This window comes from Carassius gibelio, chromosome B21, assembly GCF_023724105.1.
Source record: "Carassius gibelio isolate Cgi1373 ecotype wild population from Czech Republic chromosome B21, carGib1.2-hapl.c, whole genome shotgun sequence".
In the NCBI taxonomy this organism is placed as follows: domain Eukaryota; kingdom Metazoa; phylum Chordata; class Actinopteri; order Cypriniformes; family Cyprinidae; genus Carassius; species Carassius gibelio.
In genome coordinates this window covers 23,552,102-23,573,872 of record NC_068416.1, presented here as the reverse complement: position 1 = coordinate 23,573,872, position 21,771 = coordinate 23,552,102, and the positions used below count along the sequence as shown (strand labels likewise).

Here is a 21,771-nt window from a genome sequence, read left to right as displayed (position 1 = left end):
TCGCCCCCGTGCAGGCTGGCGAGGCGTGTTCTTCTGTGGTCTCGGGACAAGTTTCTGTCGATCCGGGCCATTCATGTCCCCGGACGATTGAATTTCGGAGCGGACCTGCTATCCAGACAGGCTCTGGAACAGGGAGAATGGCGATTACACCCCCAGTCGGTGGATCTTTTATGGCGGATATTCGGCGAAGCGAAAGTGGATTTATTCGCGTCGAGCATGACTACGCATTGCCCGCTATGGTTCTCCCTACGCTCCCCATCGCCCCTGGGCGTGGATGCGTTAGCTCACAGCTGGCCCAGGACCAGTCTGTATGCTTTTCCTCCGATTCGTTTGATCCCAGCGGTATTATGCAGAATACGGCGGGACAGAGTGGAACAGCTGCTTCTGGTGGCTCCGCGATGGCACACGCAGCCGTGGTTTGCGGATCTGATCAGTCTGCTAGCGGGCTCTCCGTGGGAGATTCCCCTCAGACAGGATTTATTATCACAAGCACAGGGGCTGATTTGGCACCCGAGGCCAGATCTGTGGAAACTGTGGGCGTGGCCATTGAGCGGAGTGCATTAGTATGTCCCGGTCTTTCTGTTGAAACTACTGAGACTATATTGAATTCTAGAGCAGCTTCTACGAGACGCTTATATGCTTTCAAGTGGAGACTGTTTACAGCCTGGTGTGGCAATCATAATGTGGATCCAGTTTACTGCCCAGTGGCTTCAGTGCTGGAGTTCCTCCAGGAGCGTTTTTCGGATGGCGTTACACCAGCCACTTTAAAGGTTTACGTGGGAGCCATTTCAGCTTACCACGAATACATAGGCGGTGCCTCTGTGGGGCGTCATCCATTAGTTTCTCGTTTCATACAGGGTGCGCGATGGCTGAGGCCTTTCCGCCCTGTGCGAGTTCCTTCATGGGATTTATCCATTGTGTTGCTAGGTTTATCAGGGCATCCGTTTGAGCCCTTGGAGACCGTATCGGATAAATTCCTGACACTGAAGACACTTCTTCTCATGGCTTTATCCTCCCTCAAGAGAGTTGGGGATTTACAGGCTCTTTCTGTTTCACCCTCATGCATGGAATTTGCACCGGGCTCTGTGAAGGTGCTGCTGCGGCGCAGGCCTAACTATGTTCCTAAGGTCGCATCTAACCCTTTTCGCTTTCAGCAAGTGGTTCTGGAAGCTTTTTCACCTGCTGAGGCTGGGTCAGGAGATCTAAGTCTTTGCCCTGTGAGAGCTTTAAAGACTTATGTGGATCGTACAGCCCCTTGGCGTGAATCTGACCAGCTGTTTGTCTGCTTTGGACATAAAAGTAAGGGCCATGCAGTTACAAAGCAGCGCATGTCCCATTGGCTGGTGGAGGCAATTTCTTTGGCCTATGAGGCGCGCGGACTCGCTTCGCCCTTAGGGATTAAGGCTCATTCCACTCGAGCTGTAGCTTCTTCTCAAGCTTTTCTCAGTGGCTCTTCTATGGATGATATCTGTGCTGCGGCAGGATGGTCCTCACCGAGCACTTTTATCAAGTCCTACAGTCTGGATGTGAGGATGGCCCCTGGCTCCCGGGTTCTCTCCGCTTGAGCAGATGCTTCCTCGGATCTCAGTTATCAGGTACGTCAGGCGTTTTGGTATATCGTTCCCATACGTGGTGACGTCACCGCAGCATCGAAGTGACCTATGATAGGGAACATCTCGGTTACGTATGTAACCTTGGTTCCCTGAATAGGGAACGAGATGCTGCGGTTCTGGCCGTTCCGTACCTTGATAACTCTTCATCTTCAGTCATGAAATCTGAGCGAAATGGCGCGCTGCACCCAGGTATATCATGCGTGCGCATGCGTAGGGTGGTGCTATGCGCCATTTGGCCAATAGGATTGGCGGGATGGTATAGGGCTTCAGACATTCGTCACACCAGAGGTGTTCCCATACGTGGTGACGTCACCGCAGCATCTCGTTCCCTATTCAGGGAACCAAGGTTACATACGTAACCGAGATGTTATAGTATTATGAAGCAAATGCTATTGACTCGTTTAATTAATTGCATGCTCTTTTGAAAATACATCATTCAGCACTATAAGTGACAATAGCTCTAGTAGTTCTAATAGCTCTAGAGCATCATGCACGGTTGTGCTCACTGGAGTATTGAGATATTAGCTCATGGTTTTCATAACAGAGGCATGTAATGCTGTGTGTGTGTGTGTGTGTGTGTGTGTGTGTGCGTTGTACCTTCTGTGAGTAGTGCTCTGAAGGCAGAGGAGGGTAATCGCACTGTTCGATCTTGTGGCACAATGAGAGCAGGTTCATCTTGTCACTGTAGAAGGGGCTCTGCAGAGCTGCCATCTAAAAGACACAAATATTACTCATCAAAATATAACTATGTCTCTTTCTGCGGTTCTTGCTTGTATTGCTTACTATTTGACAGTATTACTGTTCCACTGTTCTAGTGGCTGTACTTTCAAAACAATGTATTTCAGTATTTATTCTAGTACAGTGCCTTGCCATATACTTTAATTGGAAGTGCATTTCTGTAAAACAATTTGTGTTTGTTTATATATATATATATATATATATATATATATATATACAGTATTGTTCAAAATAATAGCAGTACAATGTGACTAACCAGAATAATCAAGGTTTTTAGTATATTTTTTATTGCTACGTGGCAAACAAGTTACCAGTAGGTTCAGTAGATTGTCAGAAAACAAACAAGACCCAGCATTCATGATATGCACGCTCTTAAGGCTGTGCAATTGGGCAATTAGTTGAAAGGGGTGTGTTCAAAAAAATAGCAGTGTCTACCTTTGACTGTACAAACTCAAAACTATTTTGCAATCCTGTGAATCACTAAACTAATATTTAGTTGTATGACCACAGTTTTTTAAAACTGCTTGACATCTGTGTGGCATGGAGTCAACCAACTTGTGGCACCTCTCAGCTGTTATTCCACTCCATGATTCTTTAACAACATTCCACAATTCATTCACATTTCTTGGTTTTGCTTCAGAAACAGCATTTTTGATATCACCCCACAAGTTCTCAATTGGATTAAGGTCTGGAGATTGGGCTGGCCACTCCATAACATTAATTTTGTTGGTTTGGAACCAAGACTTTGCCCGTTTACTAGTGTGTTTTGGGTCATTGTCTTGTTGAAACAACCATTTCAAGGGCATGTCCTCTTCAGCATAGGGCAACATGACCTCTTCAAGTATTTTAACATATGCAAACTGATCCATGATCCCTGGTATGCGATAAATAGGCCCAACACCATAGTAGGAGAAACATGCCCATATCATGATGCTTGCACCTCCATGCTTCACTGTCTTCACTGTGTACTGTGGCTTGAATTCAGAGTTTGGGGGTCGTCTCACAAACTGCCTGTGGCCCTTGGACCCAAAAAGAACAATTTTACTCTCATCAGTCCACAAAATGTTCCTCCATTTCTCTTTAGGCCAGTTGATGTGTTCTTTGGCAAATTGTAACCTCTTCTGCACATGCCTTTTTTTTAACAGAGGGACTTTGCGGGGGATTCTTGAAAATAGATTAGCTATTATATATCATGGACGGTAAGAGGGCTATCCCGGGCGTTTCACCGTAGATACTGGGAATAATTCACGACGGATATTCTCCCCGATTCAAACGCAGACCTCCTTAAATGGCGTGGTCCCATCACTGACTTTGCCCCAAAACCGTCCTGTTCTGCAACAGTGTTGTGCAAAATCAGGGAGGAGAAAGTGTCAGTTATACTCGTGGCCCCGAACTGGCCGAATCAGCCCTGGTTCGCTGCTACGCACAGAAGTGGGGAGTTTTCACAAAATGGTGCACAAAATGTTCACCTTGCTTCTTGCTCTCGCCTCGGCGAAGTGCCTTGGAGAATTTCATGAGTTTTGGGTGAACTATATTGCATTGGTTTCGGGCCTGGCGACTGTAATGTCACTCTCTGGCCGAGACCAGGTTTCGTTCCGAAGTCACTCAATACAGCATTTTGTTTCCCTGCCCGCCTTATCTGTTGAGCCGTCAGCCTCGCGTGACGCTAATGCTCAGAGCGCCGGACCCTGTTAGGGTTTTATGGATGTATATGAATTGCTCGGCCGCCTTTCGTCAGTCGGACCAGCTGTTCGTGTGCTTGGTGGATGTAATAAGGGACGTGCTGTTTCTAAACAGAGACTTTCTTAGTGGATCGTGGACGCTATCGAATGGCAGGGGAAGGATTATCCCCTCAACATCAGAGCTCATTCTGCGAGGTCAATATAAATGCTTCCTGATGGGCCTGGTCTAGAGGTATGCCTGTCCAGTATTTATGTTTTGCTGCTGGCTGGTTTTCCGAGAACACAATCGCCAGGTTTTACAAGCTGGATGTACCCTCTGTAGCGTCACATGTACTTTCGGTGAGTTAAGTTTTATTAATTCTGTTATAACCAGCTATACAGTAGTTACCATGGCTGCTAACTCTGTGTTATGGATTATATGGTTTATGCAGTAGTCAACGCAAACGCCGTCGACTCTGTTTAACTCTAATGCTTGAGTGCTTTATTGCTTTGTGTCTGCCCTGGCTAGTGCAGATTTGGATATATTGCTTGAAATTATGCTAATTTTGTTAGGCTCAGAGCAGATGTCTCATTGGTCTAGTTCCGCCTATCAGATGCAAGCACTCTTAGCGACACGGCCATTGGCTAGAACTGTACTGCTTGTGTGAGGGTGATTGACTCCGTTCAGGGCTTATCTTCACTGCTCTCACTGCGGGATTTTATACAGTTCCCATATACGTCTTAGCTGACGTAATGTTGAGTTACCGCCTTGAGAGAGAACGTCTCCGGTTACTATCGTAACCTCGGTTCCCTGAGAGGCGGGAACGAGGCATTATGTTAGCCGCCGTGGTCACTGTTTGATCAGCTGTGCTAGCGTTCAGTCGTGATTCTGACGTAATTTTCGCGCCCATGCATTTTATACTGCCCGCTTACCCGCCAGTATTTGCATGCTTCGCGTCAATTGGCCAGCTGTCCCCAGCTGGCGTTAGCCAATAAGATTTCAGTGAAAGTGGAGAAGGGAAGAGTTCCCATATACGTCTTAGTTGACGTAATGTTGAGTTACCGCCTCGAGAGGGAACTACAGTAAAAGTTAGATATATTATTGCAATTTAAAATAACTGTTTTCTATATGAATATGTTTTAAAATGTAATTTATTCCTGTGATGCAAAGCTGAATTTTCAGCATCATTACACCAATCTTCAGTGTCACATGATCTTTCAGAAATCATTCTAATATGCTATATTGCTGCTTGAGAAAGATTTCTGATTATTATAAATGCTGCAAACAGTTTCTGCTGCTTAATATTTTTGAGGAAAATATGATTTTTTCCCCCAAGATTTATTGATGAACAGAAAGTTCAAAATAGCATGTATTTGAAATAGAAATCTTTTGTAATTCTACCAAAAAAAAATAATTACCAATAAAATTCAGTACAAATTAAGGTCAACTGTTGATTACCATATAAAATTATTTTAATTTGCCCCTTTATATATATATATATATATATATATATATATATATATATATATATATATATATAAAAACAAACACAAATTGTTTTACAGAAATGCACTTCCAATTAAAGTATATGGCAAGGCACTGTACTAGAATAAATACTGAAATACATAATTGGCCAGCTGTCCCCAGCTGGCGTTAGCCAATAAGATTTCAGTGAAAGTGGAGAAGGGAAGAGTTCCCATATACGTCTTAGCTGACGTAATGTCTCGTTCCCGCCTCTCAGGGAACCGAGGTTACGATAGTAACCAGAGACGTTTTGATCAAATAAATGCAGCCTTGGTGAGCATAAGAGACTTCTTTAAAAAAATACATTCACACTTATGGATACTAGTATGAAGAAATGACTGTATGGGCCCTATCTTGCACCCAGCGCAATTGACTTTGTACACCGACGCATGTGTCATTCCTATTTTGCACCCGCGCAAAGCGCGCTTTTCCCTCCACAGAAGCACGTCGCTAAACTAGTGAATGAACTTGCGCTCCCTGGGCGGTTCAGCGCAGAAAAGGAGGCGTGTTCCGGCGCAAACGATCCCTGGTGCTATTTTGTTGTTCCATTAAACAATTGCGCCACTGACTAGAAAAAACCTAGTCTAAAGTCAGTGGCGCGTTGCGCATTGTACATTATGCTATTTTAAGGGCGCATGCTTGGCCATAATGTATAGCGTGCACAACGCGCATACACTTTGCTCATGTAATCTACACAGATGCAACAGTTATTTTTGCAAATCATAAATTGTTACACTAAAAAAATATTAACACATGAGATGACGGAAATCATTGTGGTGTGCCACGAAGATGTGAAAAAAATAGGCATAAAACTAGCTCACAAATTATTCAGGCTAATTATTCTCCCATCCCCATACAACACAACTTCTCTGTCTTTCACTGCTCTTACAAGAACATCAGTCTCCTCGGCTGTGAACCGCTCCTGGCGTGCGCCTGGTAAATACGCCATAATAATAGCAATCCATAATGGAACTTGCGCACCTGCTTTTAAAGGGAATGTTGGATGACGCTCTGATTGGTTTATTTCACGTTACGCCCAAACCACACCTATGAATAATGAAGCTACTTCAGACCAACCCATTTTAGATTTGCGCCGGGCGCAAGAGCCATTTATCCCGCCGGGAAAATAGCAACAGCGCCGAGACCCGCCCACAAAGTTACTTGCGCTTCGCGCTTTGACACTTGCGTTTCAGATCGTTAAAATAGGGCCCTATGTGTTTGTGTACCTCATAAAGCAAGCAACCCAAGGACCAGATGTGTGATTTGAAGTTGTAGGCGTTTTCATGAATCCTCTCGGGAGACATGTAATATGGATTTCCAACTGTAAAAGACAGATACATGTTAAGCAGGTATGCAGTTCCTGTGTATTTGCATATTTGTATTGACTGGCTGGTTTAGTTATTTCACTCCACTCAGTACATGCATGAAGTGTGTGTTTATCTGAAGGTCAGTTGTACCAAAAGAGGGCCCAGCAGATCTGGAGCTAAAGAATCGATCTAGCCCAAGGTCACCGAGTTTGACCTCTCCAGTAGCTGTGATGAAGACGTTGGCTGGTTTTATATCTGATGCACACACAAACATGTACAGAAGAACAAAATAAATGAGTGCACATTGATAGGAAAAATCATATGTGTTTGTATTAGAAAGAATGTGGATTTACGTCGATGCCTGACTCCGCGTGAGTGCATGTGTTCCAGCGCGCTGCACAGCTGCACAAAATACTTCCATATCGCTCGTTCAGAAATCAACTTCCGCTTTTCCTTAAAATACTACACACGACAGGGTTATTATCATGAACTAAAACAAATGATAAAACCATAAACATTTCCTTTGCTTGAAATAAAATATTAACTGAAATAAAATGTAAAACAAATGTATTTTATTTCATCCAGTTACAGAGACATTAATTTTAAGTTGCAGTGTTAAAGCAGCTAAATAAGCTAATACTAAAACTGATAAAATGACAAAAAAGAAAATGATAATACTAATAATGCCAAAAAATTGCAACTTAATAAAAAAAAAAAAAAATAAATAAATAATATATATATATATATATATATATATATATATATATATATTAGGGATGCACGATATTGGATTTTGGCCGATATTCGATATCCCGATATTTTCAAAATAATTTTGGCTGATGCCGATACCGATATATATACAAATATATACTGATATATTTAAACTTTAATTTTACTGAAGAGAAATCCATGCATCTCTTCTGTACTGATTCTACCATAAATTTATTATTTTACAAATGTAGACAGACATTCACATCTGAAAAACAGGTCAATTATTTCACTTGGAGAATATCGGTTTGGCTCATCGGCAGAAATATTCATATCGGCCGATACCGATAATGGTCATTTTAAGCTTTTATCGGCCGATACCGATATTGTGCCGATATTATCGTGCATCCCTAATATATATCGAATGGTTCGTTGGACTAATTAATTATATATAAAAAAAAAAAAGAGAAATATAATGATATGCGTTCAACAAGGTAGCCCAATAACCCAAACGACGTAACAGGCAACGCCCCTGACACTCCCGAAGACCACCAACTTATATGTTTATGTTAGGCTACTCAGTCAGGCGCTCGCTCACTCAGTACGCGCTGAGTGAGCGAGCAGTTCATGCACGGTACGCGGTGGCCAATGCATTTAACAGACCAGAAATAGAAGATCCTCCAATAACCAACAGGTCTGGTGTTTGGGTGCACTTTGGATTCCCTTTAAGCCATGGTGATGGCAAGAGAGTGGTGGATAAAAAAAAAAGGGAATGTCGCATCTGCTACATGACAATAGGGTACACCAGCGAAAAAAAAAAAAAAAAAAAAAAACACCAGCGGGAATACTTGAAACATGTCAACTCATTTACGCCCGACATCACCTTATAGTGTCCGTATCTGGGAAAAGACGAAAAAAAGGAGAAACATACATGCAACAAACTATCCCTGCAGCATTTAGACCGACATTTCCAACTGATTCAAACAGGGCAAAAGACATCACCCCGGGGATCGGTAGGCTTCATTTACGTTATAGCCGCGGATATGAGACCTTACTACTTACCATTCATTCTGTCATCACCATTATAGCTTACAGGGAATCCAAAGTGCACTCAAATACCAGACCTGTTGGTTATTGGAGGATCTTCTATTTCTGGTCTGTTAAATGCATTAGACATTTTGCAACGAGCCTTCATCGCATACTGAGTGAGTGAGTGCCTTAGGGGCCAGGCCGTTCACATATCGTGCCTAAAAATGCGTGGAAAACGCTAGTCGCACCGCTTTTTCCTCCTTTCCAAAGCGCTCGGGCAGAAGCGCTAATGAGGCGTCTGTCTTTGCTAAGCAACAATGAGGTGCTCTCTCCATGAGACGCGGAAATTTCAGCAAAGGATAAATGGATTTGCAGCTCTAAAAATCGCTTGCAGTAGCTCTGCTACTAAATTTATTTCAAAATTGCAACATATACAACCATGATCAGCTGTTCCTTCATCTTGGCTGAGTTTTTAACGTTGTTACGGGAAAGGATGAAGCTGATTGGTTAGTTCTTGTCACATGACCCGCGGTGCGCTTGCGGCATTCTGAAAAGTTGAGGTGTTTTTACATTTTGCTGTATCTAAAACGTACCAAACCGAACCGTGACATCAGTGTATCATATCGAACCGAACCTTGAATTTTGTGAACCGTTACACCCCTAATATATATATATATATATATATATATATATATATATATATATATATATATATATATAAAGCTGAATTTTCAGCATCATTACACCAATCTTCAGTGTCACATGATCTTTCATATATATATATATATACACACAAACACACACACACACACACACACACACAAAATAATTAGAATAGGCTAATGCAAAAAAATTGCAACTGAATAAAAACTACATATACATATTCAATAAAACTAATAGAATGGACAAAAACACACAATAAAATTGCTAAAATAATAACCAAAATAAAAAAAGTAAATAATATAAATTAGGGCCGGGACTTTAACGCGTTAATTGAGATTAATTAATTACACAAAAAATAATGCGTTAATTAAGATTAATTAATTGCAAAAAAAAATTTGCACCGCGGAACGTTTCTCACTGGATGAGTTTCAGCGGACCAATTATACTGGAGCACCAACTAGCGTTCATGACTTAAGACAACAACAAACCACAGTGAACATGAACGAAGAAGCAGATGAGACCACTTTGGTTGGCCCCTTGGAGGGGAAATTTTGTTATAAAAAACGAACGGATGGAAGCGTCGATAAGAGCATGGTTGTGTGCAAGCTATGCAACAAGGAATTTGCATATTTATTATTTATGTTGAACTATGTATTATTTTGTTGGTGCAAATGGAACTTTATGTTGAACTCTTTATTGTTTTGGCCAAGGTTATTGAAAGTTGGACTTAGTATGTTATGGCCTCTGAAGCAACAGAGAGATGTTTTCCAATAGTCAGGGTTTCCAATGTTCTGAATGTACTTGACAGTATTGTGTTTTACTTAAAAAAACAGTTTACAGAAAGTTCCAGCACCTATAAGCTTCCTGAATTTCTGCAATGTACTATTTCTAAATTGTTTCTAAATATGCTATTGCTACACTTAATGGCAAAAATTGCACTGGTCTGCTAGACTTGGTTGAACAAAAATAAACAATATTTTGTTGCTTAAGCATTCAGTCATCATTCAATGGTATACTATAAATCCATGTGGAAAAAAAATTACTTCTCACTGTTCTCAGGTCAAATATTTATATGCGTTTAAAATGTCTAATTAATTAATTAATTTTTTTTAATCGAGTCCCGGCCCTAATATAAATATAAATAAAATTGAATTCAAAGTATTGAAAGAAATTATAAAAAGAGTATAAGAAAAGGCATTATATAAATAAACTAATACTATAAAACTGCAACTTAATAAAAACTATATACACACACAAAAAAAAACTAAAAAACTAAAAATGGCTTAAAAAAACAACAAATTTACAAAAACTAAAATTAACATGAAAACAGAACATCCAAAAATCAGATCATATTCGAAACATCAACAAATATTATTAACAAATATGAACAAAAAATACATTAAAATAACACTGAGACATGCACATTTAATGACATTCTTTTGGCCGTTTAATGTGTTGCCTGACACTGACCTTAATCATCTGTGAAAGGTCACCAGCGCCTGCTAACTCCAAAACAATATACAGCTCGTTTCCTTCTATAAACGAGTCCAAATACTTAATGATGTTTGGATGGTTCAGTTGCTGCAATCACAGAATGAAAAAAAAACCTCACCAAACTCTCAAAAACAGAGACATTTGTTTGAGTTTAAAAATGCACACTGCTAACCTTTAACGAGTCGATCTCTTTAATGCAGTCCTGCCGGGCTTTAGCATCCATCATTTCACAGAACTGAGAAAACAACACAATATTACAACATCCACCCGGAAGCACGGTTGTGTCAAATTGGGTAATTGAATGTTGAGCAATGGATGATAAAATTGGTTCTTGGTTCATTCGTCACACTGGCAATGTAAGATAAGGTCAAGTGCACTGCATTATAGACAGTTTTCTCTGGTTAAACACTGCACATTTTGCATGCATTATACATTAGAATACAAGCTGCAACCGTATGAGTAAAATGGAATTTAAAGACATGTAAATGCTCACATCTACTTTTTTTAGTGCCACTTGCTGGTTGTCCAGTAGACAAGTGGCTTTATAGACCTCACTAAACTGACCACGGCCGATCTTTTTCTCGATGAGGAAGTTTGACATCAATGAATAGAATCCATATCCTAACATGTTCCTCTGAGAGACAGACAGAAGAACAGAAAGAGACAGTGAGAGTCAGAGCGGTGTGGTAATATCAGTATTATCAATGCGATGATTCATAAAAGCTTGTGTCTGCTGTTGTAAAAACAGTGTGTGTGGCCGCGTGAGCCCAGGCTTGTGCCCGCAGCTGCACGTGTGTGTGTGTGTGTGTGTGTGTGTGTGTGTGTGTGTGGTCAGATCTGGTCATTCTGTACCGGCACTGTGTAATTTTGATTCTGATCTTGAAGGCTGTTCTGCTCCATAATGACATTCCAGACCTGCAGGCAAACACAAAGGACAGAGTCAATCAAAAGGCGTCTGCTTTATCAAACGGGTCGTTTCATTTCCAGATGGCTGCTTTGTTTAATTCTAGTTTTTCAGTAACGATAAAAACAATTCTTAGCCGTTCAAACAAAGCCTGAGAATAAAAAGCAGCTGTAAATGCTTTAATACAGCAGTGGATTATGACAGATGAGAGCAAAAAAAAAAAAAAAAAAAAAAAAGTCATTATGTGGTATAAATCATCCTGCGTTTTTGTTAACATTTTTTGGGATCGATTAAGATGGTTAATTGATTTATTAATTTTTGAGGAAATGGAAAGAAGCTATGCTCACCAAAGCACCATTTATTTGTCTAAAAATACAGTTAAAACAGCAAAATCCTGAAATATTCATATAACTTAAAATAAGTGTTTTCTATATATTTGAAAATTTTATTTATTTCTGTGATGCAAAGCTGAATGTTCCTTTGTTTGTTGTTTTGTCTTCAGTGTCACATGATCCTTCAGAAATCTCTTTAATATGCCGATTTACTGCTCAAGAAATATTTCTTGTCATTATCAATGTTGAAAAACATTGTGCTGCTTCATATAATTATATTTTTTTTTTGCAGGAGTTTTGATGAATAGAATTGTTTTCAAAAGCATCATCATCCTTTATAAATGTCTTCACTGTCACTGTCACAATTATGTGCATGCTTGCTAAATACATTTTTAATTTCTTTAAAAAAAAAACAAAGACTTACTGAACCCAAATCGATCAGGGTTGTCCACTGATATTTAATTTATGCTTATTTCGAAATGTTTAAAGGGGGGGTGAAATGCTAATTTTCACTCAATATCCTGTTAATCTTGAGTACCTATAGAGTAGTACTGCATTCTTCATAACTCCAAAAAGTCTTTAGTTTTATTATATTTATAAGAGAAAAATAGTCTGTGCCGATTTTTTTTTGGAAAAACACGACCGGCTGGAGGCGTGACGTGTGGGCGGAGCTAAAGAATCACGAGCGCGAGTAGGCTTTTGCGTTGAGAGCGTTTGGAAGTTTTCGTTGGGATTGCATCACGATACGCAAATCTGTCGTCAAACTGGGCTTTGTTTGTAAAACAAGCATCTTCGAAATGCAGGGAACAAAAAAACACTTGCACAACTCCGTCGATGCTCTTTAAAAATAAACTCCGTCCACTGGTCCCTTAATGTTTTTTTTTTTTTGGTAATCTGTGCAGGGTTGTCTTGCCCTGGCAACCAAAAACACACTTTTGTGACATTTCGCTCTTGCTCTGATCAGTGAATGTCTGTGCTCTGCTCTACGGGCGCGCGCGCTCTTCCGGCAGAAGTGCCTCAGGACCCATATAAGGAAATTCCAGAGCCATACTGGAAAAAAACTTTCCGAAACTTGTGACAAACTGGAAGGAGTATTTTTGGAAAAAAAAAATACTCTTTCAAACGTACAACTTAATTTTTGAAACTTTGTCCATGTTTAGCATGGGAATCCAACTCTTTAACAGTGTAAAAAACTCAGTATGCATGAAATAGCATTTCACCCCCCCTTTAATGCAAGTAAAATGCAGTATTGTTTCTTTACTAAATGAAATGTTAATTTAATACCATTACTCTTTTATTGTGTATAAAATGCTACAGTAATAAATGTGTTAATTGGTTAACTGTTAGTTACTTTACTTACCTAAAAACATGCTTTTTTTGCATGCAAAAACTATGAATTATCATATAATTTATGGTATAAAAAGTATTGACAGGCCACTTATAGGATGAACTGATTCAACATGTGGTTTTCTGTTTTACCAACTTTTATTATTATAAAAATAGATGTTGGTATAGGTATTAACAGACAGTATAAAAACTATAGAAGTACAGTATAGAAACTATAGAACTTTAGAAGTCAGTGGCTACCGTCAACTTATCTGCATTCCTCAAAATATCTTCTTTTGTGTTCAACAGAAGAAAGAGACGTACACGGGTTTGAAGCAATTAAAGAGTGAACCATCCCTTAAAGATTAAGGAGAAAGGATCTAAGATTAGCAGTGGTCTTGAAGAAGTAAACTGTGCGCGGTTCCAGGCCTCTCTGGTGAGTCACGCACGTGCATCTGTTTCCGCCCGGTAAAAATGCTACAAATCTAACAACTCAAGAGCAGAAACCCCCGTCACATATCCCCAATCTCACTTCCAAAAAGCCCCAAGCGTGTACAGAAACCCACACACACACGTCTGATCAGGGCCGGGTTGGGACTCATTTTCAGCCCTGGAGTTTCATGCCTTAGACCGGCCCACTTTAGTTCACAACTGACTATAACCTCAGAATATAATTCCCTACAGCCTTGTTATTCATTGTATTTTTAAAAACATCATCATTTCCAATTCAGTGCAAAAAGAATAGCCTAAACTTTGCTTCACAGTGAAGAAATTTTAGAACAGTAAACAACAGGATAGTGTAAGAATCTCTTTTCTTTAAGATTTAGTATAGTAAAGTAAAGTATAGTAAATATCCAAACATTGAAATAAAGAAAAAAAATCTAATAAAAACAAATATATCAAACAAAATAAAAAATAAAGATTAAAATAAAATGTATTGCACTTTCTAACGACAGTATCGTCTCAGTTTCATTAATGTATTGCTGAATCATCGGGTATCATTAATTATCTCAGGGCTTTTTTCATGGAGCAGGGCTCTTCGTTCTTCTGAATGACAATCCTAACTGCCCATTCTGGTGTGTTGGGGACATGACTGGAGCTTGGTAACTTTACTGGGCCTTGCTCTTAGCAGAAAACGGGACTAGAGGCGGCTGCTGCTGAAGAGCTACAAGAAAAAGTTTGATACATGAGTGGTGGTTTGCAAACAACATTGTTTTGCAATGTCGCTAGCTTCTTGAACTGCTCCTAACTACCTTAACGTTAGCTTACTTTTTTTTGAGCAACTTGCAAGATGACGTGTTGAGCCCGGCGGGGCTAGGGAGTCAACAGATAATCACGTCATCATTATCTTGCAGGCTGCACTCTGCGAGAAAATATTAAATAAAGAATAGTGGGACGGTGGTAAAATAATAAATAAAAAGAGTGGGGCTGCGGTAAAATAATAATAATAATAATGAAATATATATATTTCAACCCAGTGCCATGACCACTACGGCCCTCGCAGCCAAAAAAACATACCGGCCCACCGGGAATTTTCCCGGTGCTCCCGATTAGCCAATCCGGGCCTGCGTCTGATCAAACAGACCTGCATGATAATATCATTCGATTTGATGGAAGAAGCCCATATCAGTTCTGCATCGTAACCTGCCACAAAAATGAAAACGTTGGACCTAATTTGATTAGCACTGATCTACTGTGCTTGGATGAAAACAACATAACGTACAGTTAAAGTCATTAATCACATGCATTTTCTCACTACATGTCATAACTAGGCCTTATTATTCTGAAAAGCCTTAATATTTTGACAGGAAGAGAAGCCGTGAACTAGGTAGGTGACACATTGTGTCAACTAGTTAGGTAGTCAAGTTTATGCTGTTTTAGTAATATTGTTAATTAATATTCTGAAGGTTTGCTTATTTATTGCGAGTTACTGAATTCCACGTGATTTTATATCTATGTGATTTTATGTAGCCTATTTTTAATTGCATGTTTAATATAAATGTTTAATTGTATTTATTGCTAGCATGCAGTGTTTTTTGCGTAACATGTTTCCTGTAACTGCATGAGTCATATTGATAAAAAAAAAATAAGGGGGGAAAGCTATTTTGTGTCCAACAACACGTGAAAGGATACAAACAAACTGTGTGTGTGTGGGCGGAGTCAGAACTACAGCTTTTCTTTTATAAAAAACAAGCGCTCTTCAGTGCGATCATTCAAACAACTAAACATTAAAAGCGACTTATTATCAGAATAAATAAACCATAATGACATGCAAGTGTTGATTTAGAGCAGGCGGCAAGGAAGTCGACCGGAAGTTGAAGTCGGCCGGGGCTGCCATCTTGTAGCAGAACTTCACTTGCGTTAGCATTCCCATTGACTCCCATTCATTTTGGCGTCACTTTGACAGCGAATAACTTTACATCTGAGGCGTTTAAAGACTCTGTTTGTCCATTATTTATTTCTAAAGATACACAACAATGTATAAAGGGCTCCATTACCTTCTATGTTACATTATGGCCCCGTATAAACAGTTTTTGTAAAAATAGGCTAATGATTGCGTCATAACCACTAGACTCTCTGTCGCATTACCGTACAGACAGGAGGAGAAGCTCATAGGCAATTAACTTAATATGGCGTACTGGCGTTACATTTTAAAATACTATACAAAATAATTAAAGGCGTGTTGCAAGGTTAATTTTTTAACGAATATGTGCAATTTGCTTGTTGGTAATTAACATTTAAACTGTTATCCATCAATTTTATGTTGTTGGGTATCACAAAACGGAATATAATATGAAAAAATAGGTACTATCTTACAGCGGTCTCCTTTCCCCCACAATGCATTGCATCACGTCACGTTGGGGAGAGAATTTACCAAAGCCGCCTTGAGAGCGACTAGAGAGATGAGAGTATTCAGATAGCACAGAACGCAGATTATAGATAAATAGATAAATACATATAGATAGATAGATAGATAGATAGCCTAGATACGGTATATAAATAGATAGACAGACAGATAGATAGTGACATAGCGACCAACAGCGACCCAAACGCACTCACTTCCCCTACAGCACAAGCTTTCTAACGCAGTTTACATGGGACGGCACCCACACAAGCTTCTGTCAAACACAGCGACAGACACACGGCTACGTTTGCAACAACATTTTCAGCGGAGGACGAGATATACGCTTAGAAACGCCCATATAGCTAGCATGATGCCTTTTATTTCTAGATGACAAAGACAAAATTTACCAGTTCTACGACACTATGACAAAGGTTACCGGTACTTCTCTGAACTAACATCATGATCACTGGCACTAGATATAAAGAAAACATTAATTTTTCACTCGGTGCTATTCAATGACAGTAATAAATAAATACAATTTTTTATATATATATATATATATATATATATATATATATATATATATATATATATATATGTGTGTGTGTGTGTGTGTGTGTGTGTGTGTGTGTGTGTGTGTGTGTGTGTGTGTGTGTGTGTGTGTGTGTGTGTACTTGTTTTTCTATTCTGGTGGGGACTTAAACCTGAATACACACAGACTCATGGGGACTTGTGTCATGGTGGGGACCTAAATTGAGGTCCCCACGGGTAAACAAGCTAATAAATTACACAGAATGAAGTTTCTTGAAAATCTAAAAATGCAGAAAGTTTCCTGTGAGGGTTAGGTTTAGGGGTAGGGTTGGTGTAGGGCGATAGAAAATACGGTCTGTACAGTATAAAAACCATTACGCCTATGGAGAGTCCCCACAAGGATAGCTGATCAGACGTGTGTGTGTGTGTGTGTGTGTGTGTCGTTATTGCGCACTGCTGCTCGTAAACTAGCTCCAGTGCTCATTGCTGCGATGCTAAATGATAGCAACTCACCAGGACACTTCACCAACTCTCCACTCATTCTCCTCGGACCATGCATTACAGGCTTTGACGGACATCAGTTCTTGGCAATTCCTCATTTGCCCTCTCAGGACTGGCTCGATCGAAATTACACAGCTGCGGGCCATCATACATGTTTGCTCTCGCAACCTCTTCCTCATCTCAGTCATACGCTATAACGTTAGTTCTGATGCTGCGTTCCAGGCAGTTTTTTGAGCTCGTAACCACTATTTCATACCACTACTAACGACTTTGTACCGTTCCAGGCAAGTTACGCATAACTTTCTGAGCGCAAGTAATTGTAACTAGATTATTTATTTTATTGCATTGACCTAAAATCGTTTTTTCAACGTGTACTACTTGCATAAACACTGCATCTGTAGGCAGTATTATTCGTATGGGCTGTCATCGTTGTTTCGCGTGCTGTGTGACCTCGGAACTCTGAGTGCATCGATCTATTATTAGACACGAGTTCACGGGTGGGAAGTCACGGATTTGATTGCCGTTCCAGTGCACTTTCATGGGTTTAAGGTTGGAAAAACACGGGTTACGGGTTGCCTGGAACGCTGCATCATACTAGACTAAGGCTACCTTTCCTCGACTTCTCCCCAACATGACGTCATCACGAGTTGCGTAAAAAAAACGTTAATACCAAAAACTTAAAAAATAGGTCTTTAAGACCATTTCTGAGACATTTTAAAAATGATATAAGTATCTTGAGTGATTTATGTACCCATTAATCGAAAGTGGTGTTTAACCTGCAACATGGCCTTTAATCAGAATACTTACTCCTGCTCACTCATGACAAAGAACTCCCCGCTCAAGCTCACCGTCTCTGCAATAGTGATGTGTCGTTCATGAACGATTCGTTCATTTTGAACGAATCTTTAATGTGACTCGGGAAGAACGAGTCGTCTCGGGGAGTGATTCGTTCAGTCGCGCATGCGCATTATTCTATAGGTTCTGTTCTAGTCGTAGTAATTCACCTGTCAGTCAATGCAGTCTTGAGCCGGAAAGAGAATTGATTAGTTCATAGTTCGGGTCTATCGGGTTTTTGACTCGTTCCTTAAAGGGGGGGTGAAATGCTATTTCATGCATACTGAGTTTTTTACACTGTTAAAGAGTTGGATTCCCATGCTAAACATGGACAAGGTTTCAAAAATTAAGTTGTACATTTGAAGGAGTATTTTTGTTCCAAAAATACTCCTTCCGGTTTGTCACAAGTTTCGGAAAGTTTTTTTTGAGTATGGCTCTGTGTGACGTTAGATGGAGCGGAATTTCCTTATATGGGTCCTGACGCACTTCTGCCAGAAGAGCGCGCACTCCCATATAGCGAGGCTGAGCAGCACAGACATTTCACTGATCAGAGCGATTCACTGATCAGAGCGAGAGAGTCGCGAAAAGTCACAAAAGAAGTGTGTTTTTGGTTGCCAGGGCAAGACAACCCTGCACAGATTACCAAAAAAAAAACAGCATTAAGGGACCAGTGGATGGAGTTTATTTTTACAGAGCATCAACGGAGTTGTGCAAGTGTTTTTGTTTGTTCCCTGCATTTCGAAGATGTTTGTTCACAAGGCCCAGTTTGACGACGGATTTGCACATAGTTTATTTCTTAAGGATGATGCAATCCCAAGGAAAAAGGGTCACGATCGTGTGTTGGAACCGCAGGCGTTGAGTAAAACTGCTTCAAATATCTCTGCTTCCTTGTTAGTGCGTCCCCTCCCATGCCAGAGACCCGGGTTCGAGCCCCGCTCGGAGCGAGTCGTTGCTGCTGCTGCTCTCGTTCAGTTTCAGGCTCGGGATCTGATTCTGGATCATAAATAAACGGCTGAATCTGACTTTAAGCCATGGTTTGTTTTGGATGATGGGTTTTCCCTCACGGTAATGTCACAGCTTCCACATGCTCTCAACGCAAAAGCCTATTCGCGCTCGTGATTCTTTAGCTCCGCCCACACGTCACGCCTCCAGTCGGTCGTGTTTTTCGGTACAGACTATCTTTCTCATATGAATATAATAAAACTAAAGACTTTTTGGATTTATGAAGGATGCAGTACTACTCTATAGGTACTCAAGATTAACAGGATATTGAGTGAAAACTAGCATTTCACCCCCCCTTTAATCACGTGACAACCCCATACGCTTACCCAATGCAGTCTGAGCCGGAAAGAGAATTGATTAGTTCATAGTTCGGGTCTATCGGGTTTTTGACTCGTTCCTCAATCACGTGACAACCCAATACGCTAAACCCAATGCAGCATGAGCCGGAAAGAGAATTGATTAGTTCATAGTTCGGGTCTATCGGGTTTTTGACTCGTTCCTTAATCACGTGACAGCCCAATATGTTTAACCCAATGCAATATGAGCCGGAAAGAGAATTGATTAGTTCATCTCATGAGTCTTCGGGTCGAGTCATTCCTTAATCACTTGACAGACCCATGCGCTAAAACCATAGACAGTAAAAGAATGCAGAGAATTGAATAGTTCATTTTTCGGTTCTTCGGGTTTTTCGTTCTTTTGATGTGATATAACATTGGCTAGAGTAATTAGTTAATTTACAACTTTCCTTACAAAATGGGTGCGTAGTACTTATTAATTATTAGTATTATTTACTCTTACAGTAACGTAATGCATTTCTGTTTTCAAATTGTTGCTTTTAATTTCTGTCATGGTGGTACTTTTCCATAACACTGAATGTGGAAATAAAGAGTTGGTTATACACTGTACATACTTTTGAATTGTTGTTTATTGTTTATTTTTGTGCCAGAAAAGCTTTGTAACAAAGAGGACAACTATTCCAAAATAAATTAAAATAATAAAAATGTAAATAATTAAAAATGAAATTAAAATTAAAAGATAATAAAGCCACAGGGTCTAATAAGCTTAACAAATGAACTTTAAAAGTACAATATAAAAAAAGAAAAACTAAATATTGCACAACAAGCTTTGCTTTTTTTACATAATAATTTTAAATTAATGTGTTTTAAAATGAATAACACTTTTGTGCCAAAATAAAAACTTTATATCAAAGAGGATAACTATTCCCAAAATAAATTTTAAACCATTTGAATTAAAAATAAATGAAAATTAAGAGATACTAAAGCGACGGAGCCGTATAACAATAACAAATTACCTTTAAAATCACAAACAACAAAAATATTGCACAACAAGCTAGTCTTTTTCTAAATAAATAAAAATAAATAAGCCTTAAAATAAATAACACACTGTGGCTATATTTTTAGGACTTGCTTTAAGGCATGTTTACATTATTAAAAAAAAAAACAAGCTCCCTGACCTTGGATGGGCTGAGTCTGTGAGTTCTTCTATCTGAGATAATCTGCCCAGTTTTAGAAAAAAAAATTTCAGATGGCACGGATGTGGCCACAATGCAAAGTCTTGTCTTTGTGACTTCAGAAAGGCTTTTGTATACTGGTGAACATCTCCTCCGCCAGGCAGAGTGGCTCTGCAAGGTTGGCCCGCATCTCCATCATAGCATCTGAGGTCTTAGAAGAGGTAGCAGAAGGCCTCAAACTTGCTACCCTTTCGTCAAAGTCTTCCCAAAACATGGCCCCTGCATTGGCAGTCGCACCAGGATCTGAAACTCCTCACTCTGAGCTGGGTTAAAACTGTTAAAGCTGAAGTTTTCATAACCTTAATGTCTTAAACTAACATTAATAATTCAAATTCAAAATGTTATTTGCTTTTAATGTATGTCATTATGTCCTTTTTTGAGCAATCTTCTTATACATATATTACACCAATATGTCAAGTCTGCCTAGGAAAAGCAATTATTATACCAGCAAACTCAAAATTGGAGTAAAAATGAAACTAGTCTATAAATACTTTTTATTGTAAGCTTGGATTATTATATTATTATATAGCCTAGTGTTTATTTACCGATAGACAGTCAAGAAGACAAATTAATCAAAATTGTATTTATAACAGGGTTTTATTTATTTATAAAATAATAACAAACCACAGATCCTCAACAAACAGTTACAAAAACACAGTGACAGAAATGTGAGAAATAGCGCATGGGTCTGTCACGTAATTAAGGAACGAGTCAAACTCGACCCGAGACCCGAAAGACTCATGAGATGAACTAATCAATTCTCTTTCCGGCTCAAGACTGCGTTAGTTTTGCGTATGGGGCTGTCACGTGATTAAGGAACGAGTCAAACTCGACCCGAGACCATAGACAGTAAAACCATAGACAGTAAAAGAAATGGACACAGCGACCCCATTGAAACTCAATTGAGACAAATGAAGCCCGGTTTTAGCGTTTTTTAGCACTTCCGTTTCTGACGCGCAGACTCAAACGAAGCTTGACGACGTCAGCAACCTGTCTGCCAGATGTAAATCTTCTAGTAGCTGTGCGTGCAAACTGCCATCGTTAATCTTGCAGAGACGGTGAGCTTGAGCTGGGAGTTCTTTGTTGTGAGTGAGCAGGAGTAAGTATTCTGATTAATTATTTTGTATAGTATTTTAAAATGTAACGCCAGTACGCCATATTAAGTTAATTGCCTGCGAGCTTCTCCTCCTGTCTGTACGGTAATGCGACAGAGAGCCGAGTGGTTAT

The 21,771-nt window shown here is 39.6% G+C and overlaps 2 protein-coding genes across 13 annotated transcripts in view; one reads left to right on the top strand and one right to left on the bottom strand.

Moving 5' to 3' along the window:
* Positions 1–21,771, bottom strand: part of LOC127986119 (serine/threonine-protein kinase Nek7-like) — a 56,181-nt gene that overhangs the window by 6,704 nt on the left and 27,706 nt on the right. For 4 of the 9 annotated variants that reach the window (XM_052588342.1, XM_052588338.1, XM_052588345.1 and 1 more), the window contains 8 exons: positions 11,591–11,653; positions 11,232–11,372; positions 10,911–10,973; positions 10,715–10,825; positions 7,198–7,306; positions 6,995–7,099; positions 6,764–6,858; positions 2,211–2,324 (listed from right to left, as the gene is read on the bottom strand). The exons of 3 other annotated variants lie outside the window; for them this stretch is intronic. In XM_052588342.1, coding sequence (XP_052444302.1) covers positions 2,211–2,324; positions 6,764–6,858; positions 6,995–7,099; positions 7,198–7,306; positions 10,715–10,825; positions 10,911–10,973; positions 11,232–11,372; positions 11,591–11,638 — 786 coding nt within the window. In that variant the 5' untranslated portion in view covers positions 11,639–11,653. The remainder of the gene's footprint in view (positions 1–2,210; positions 2,325–6,763; positions 6,859–6,994; positions 7,100–7,197; positions 7,307–10,714; positions 10,826–10,910; positions 10,974–11,231; positions 11,373–11,590; positions 11,654–21,771) is intronic. 2 more of the 9 variants (XM_052588344.1, XM_052588339.1) reach the window with 1 other exon arrangement.
* LOC127986121 (proteasome subunit beta type-7-like) overlaps positions 1–21,771 on the top strand; it is a 52,939-nt gene that overhangs the window by 13,748 nt on the left and 17,420 nt on the right. The window lies entirely within an intron of this gene.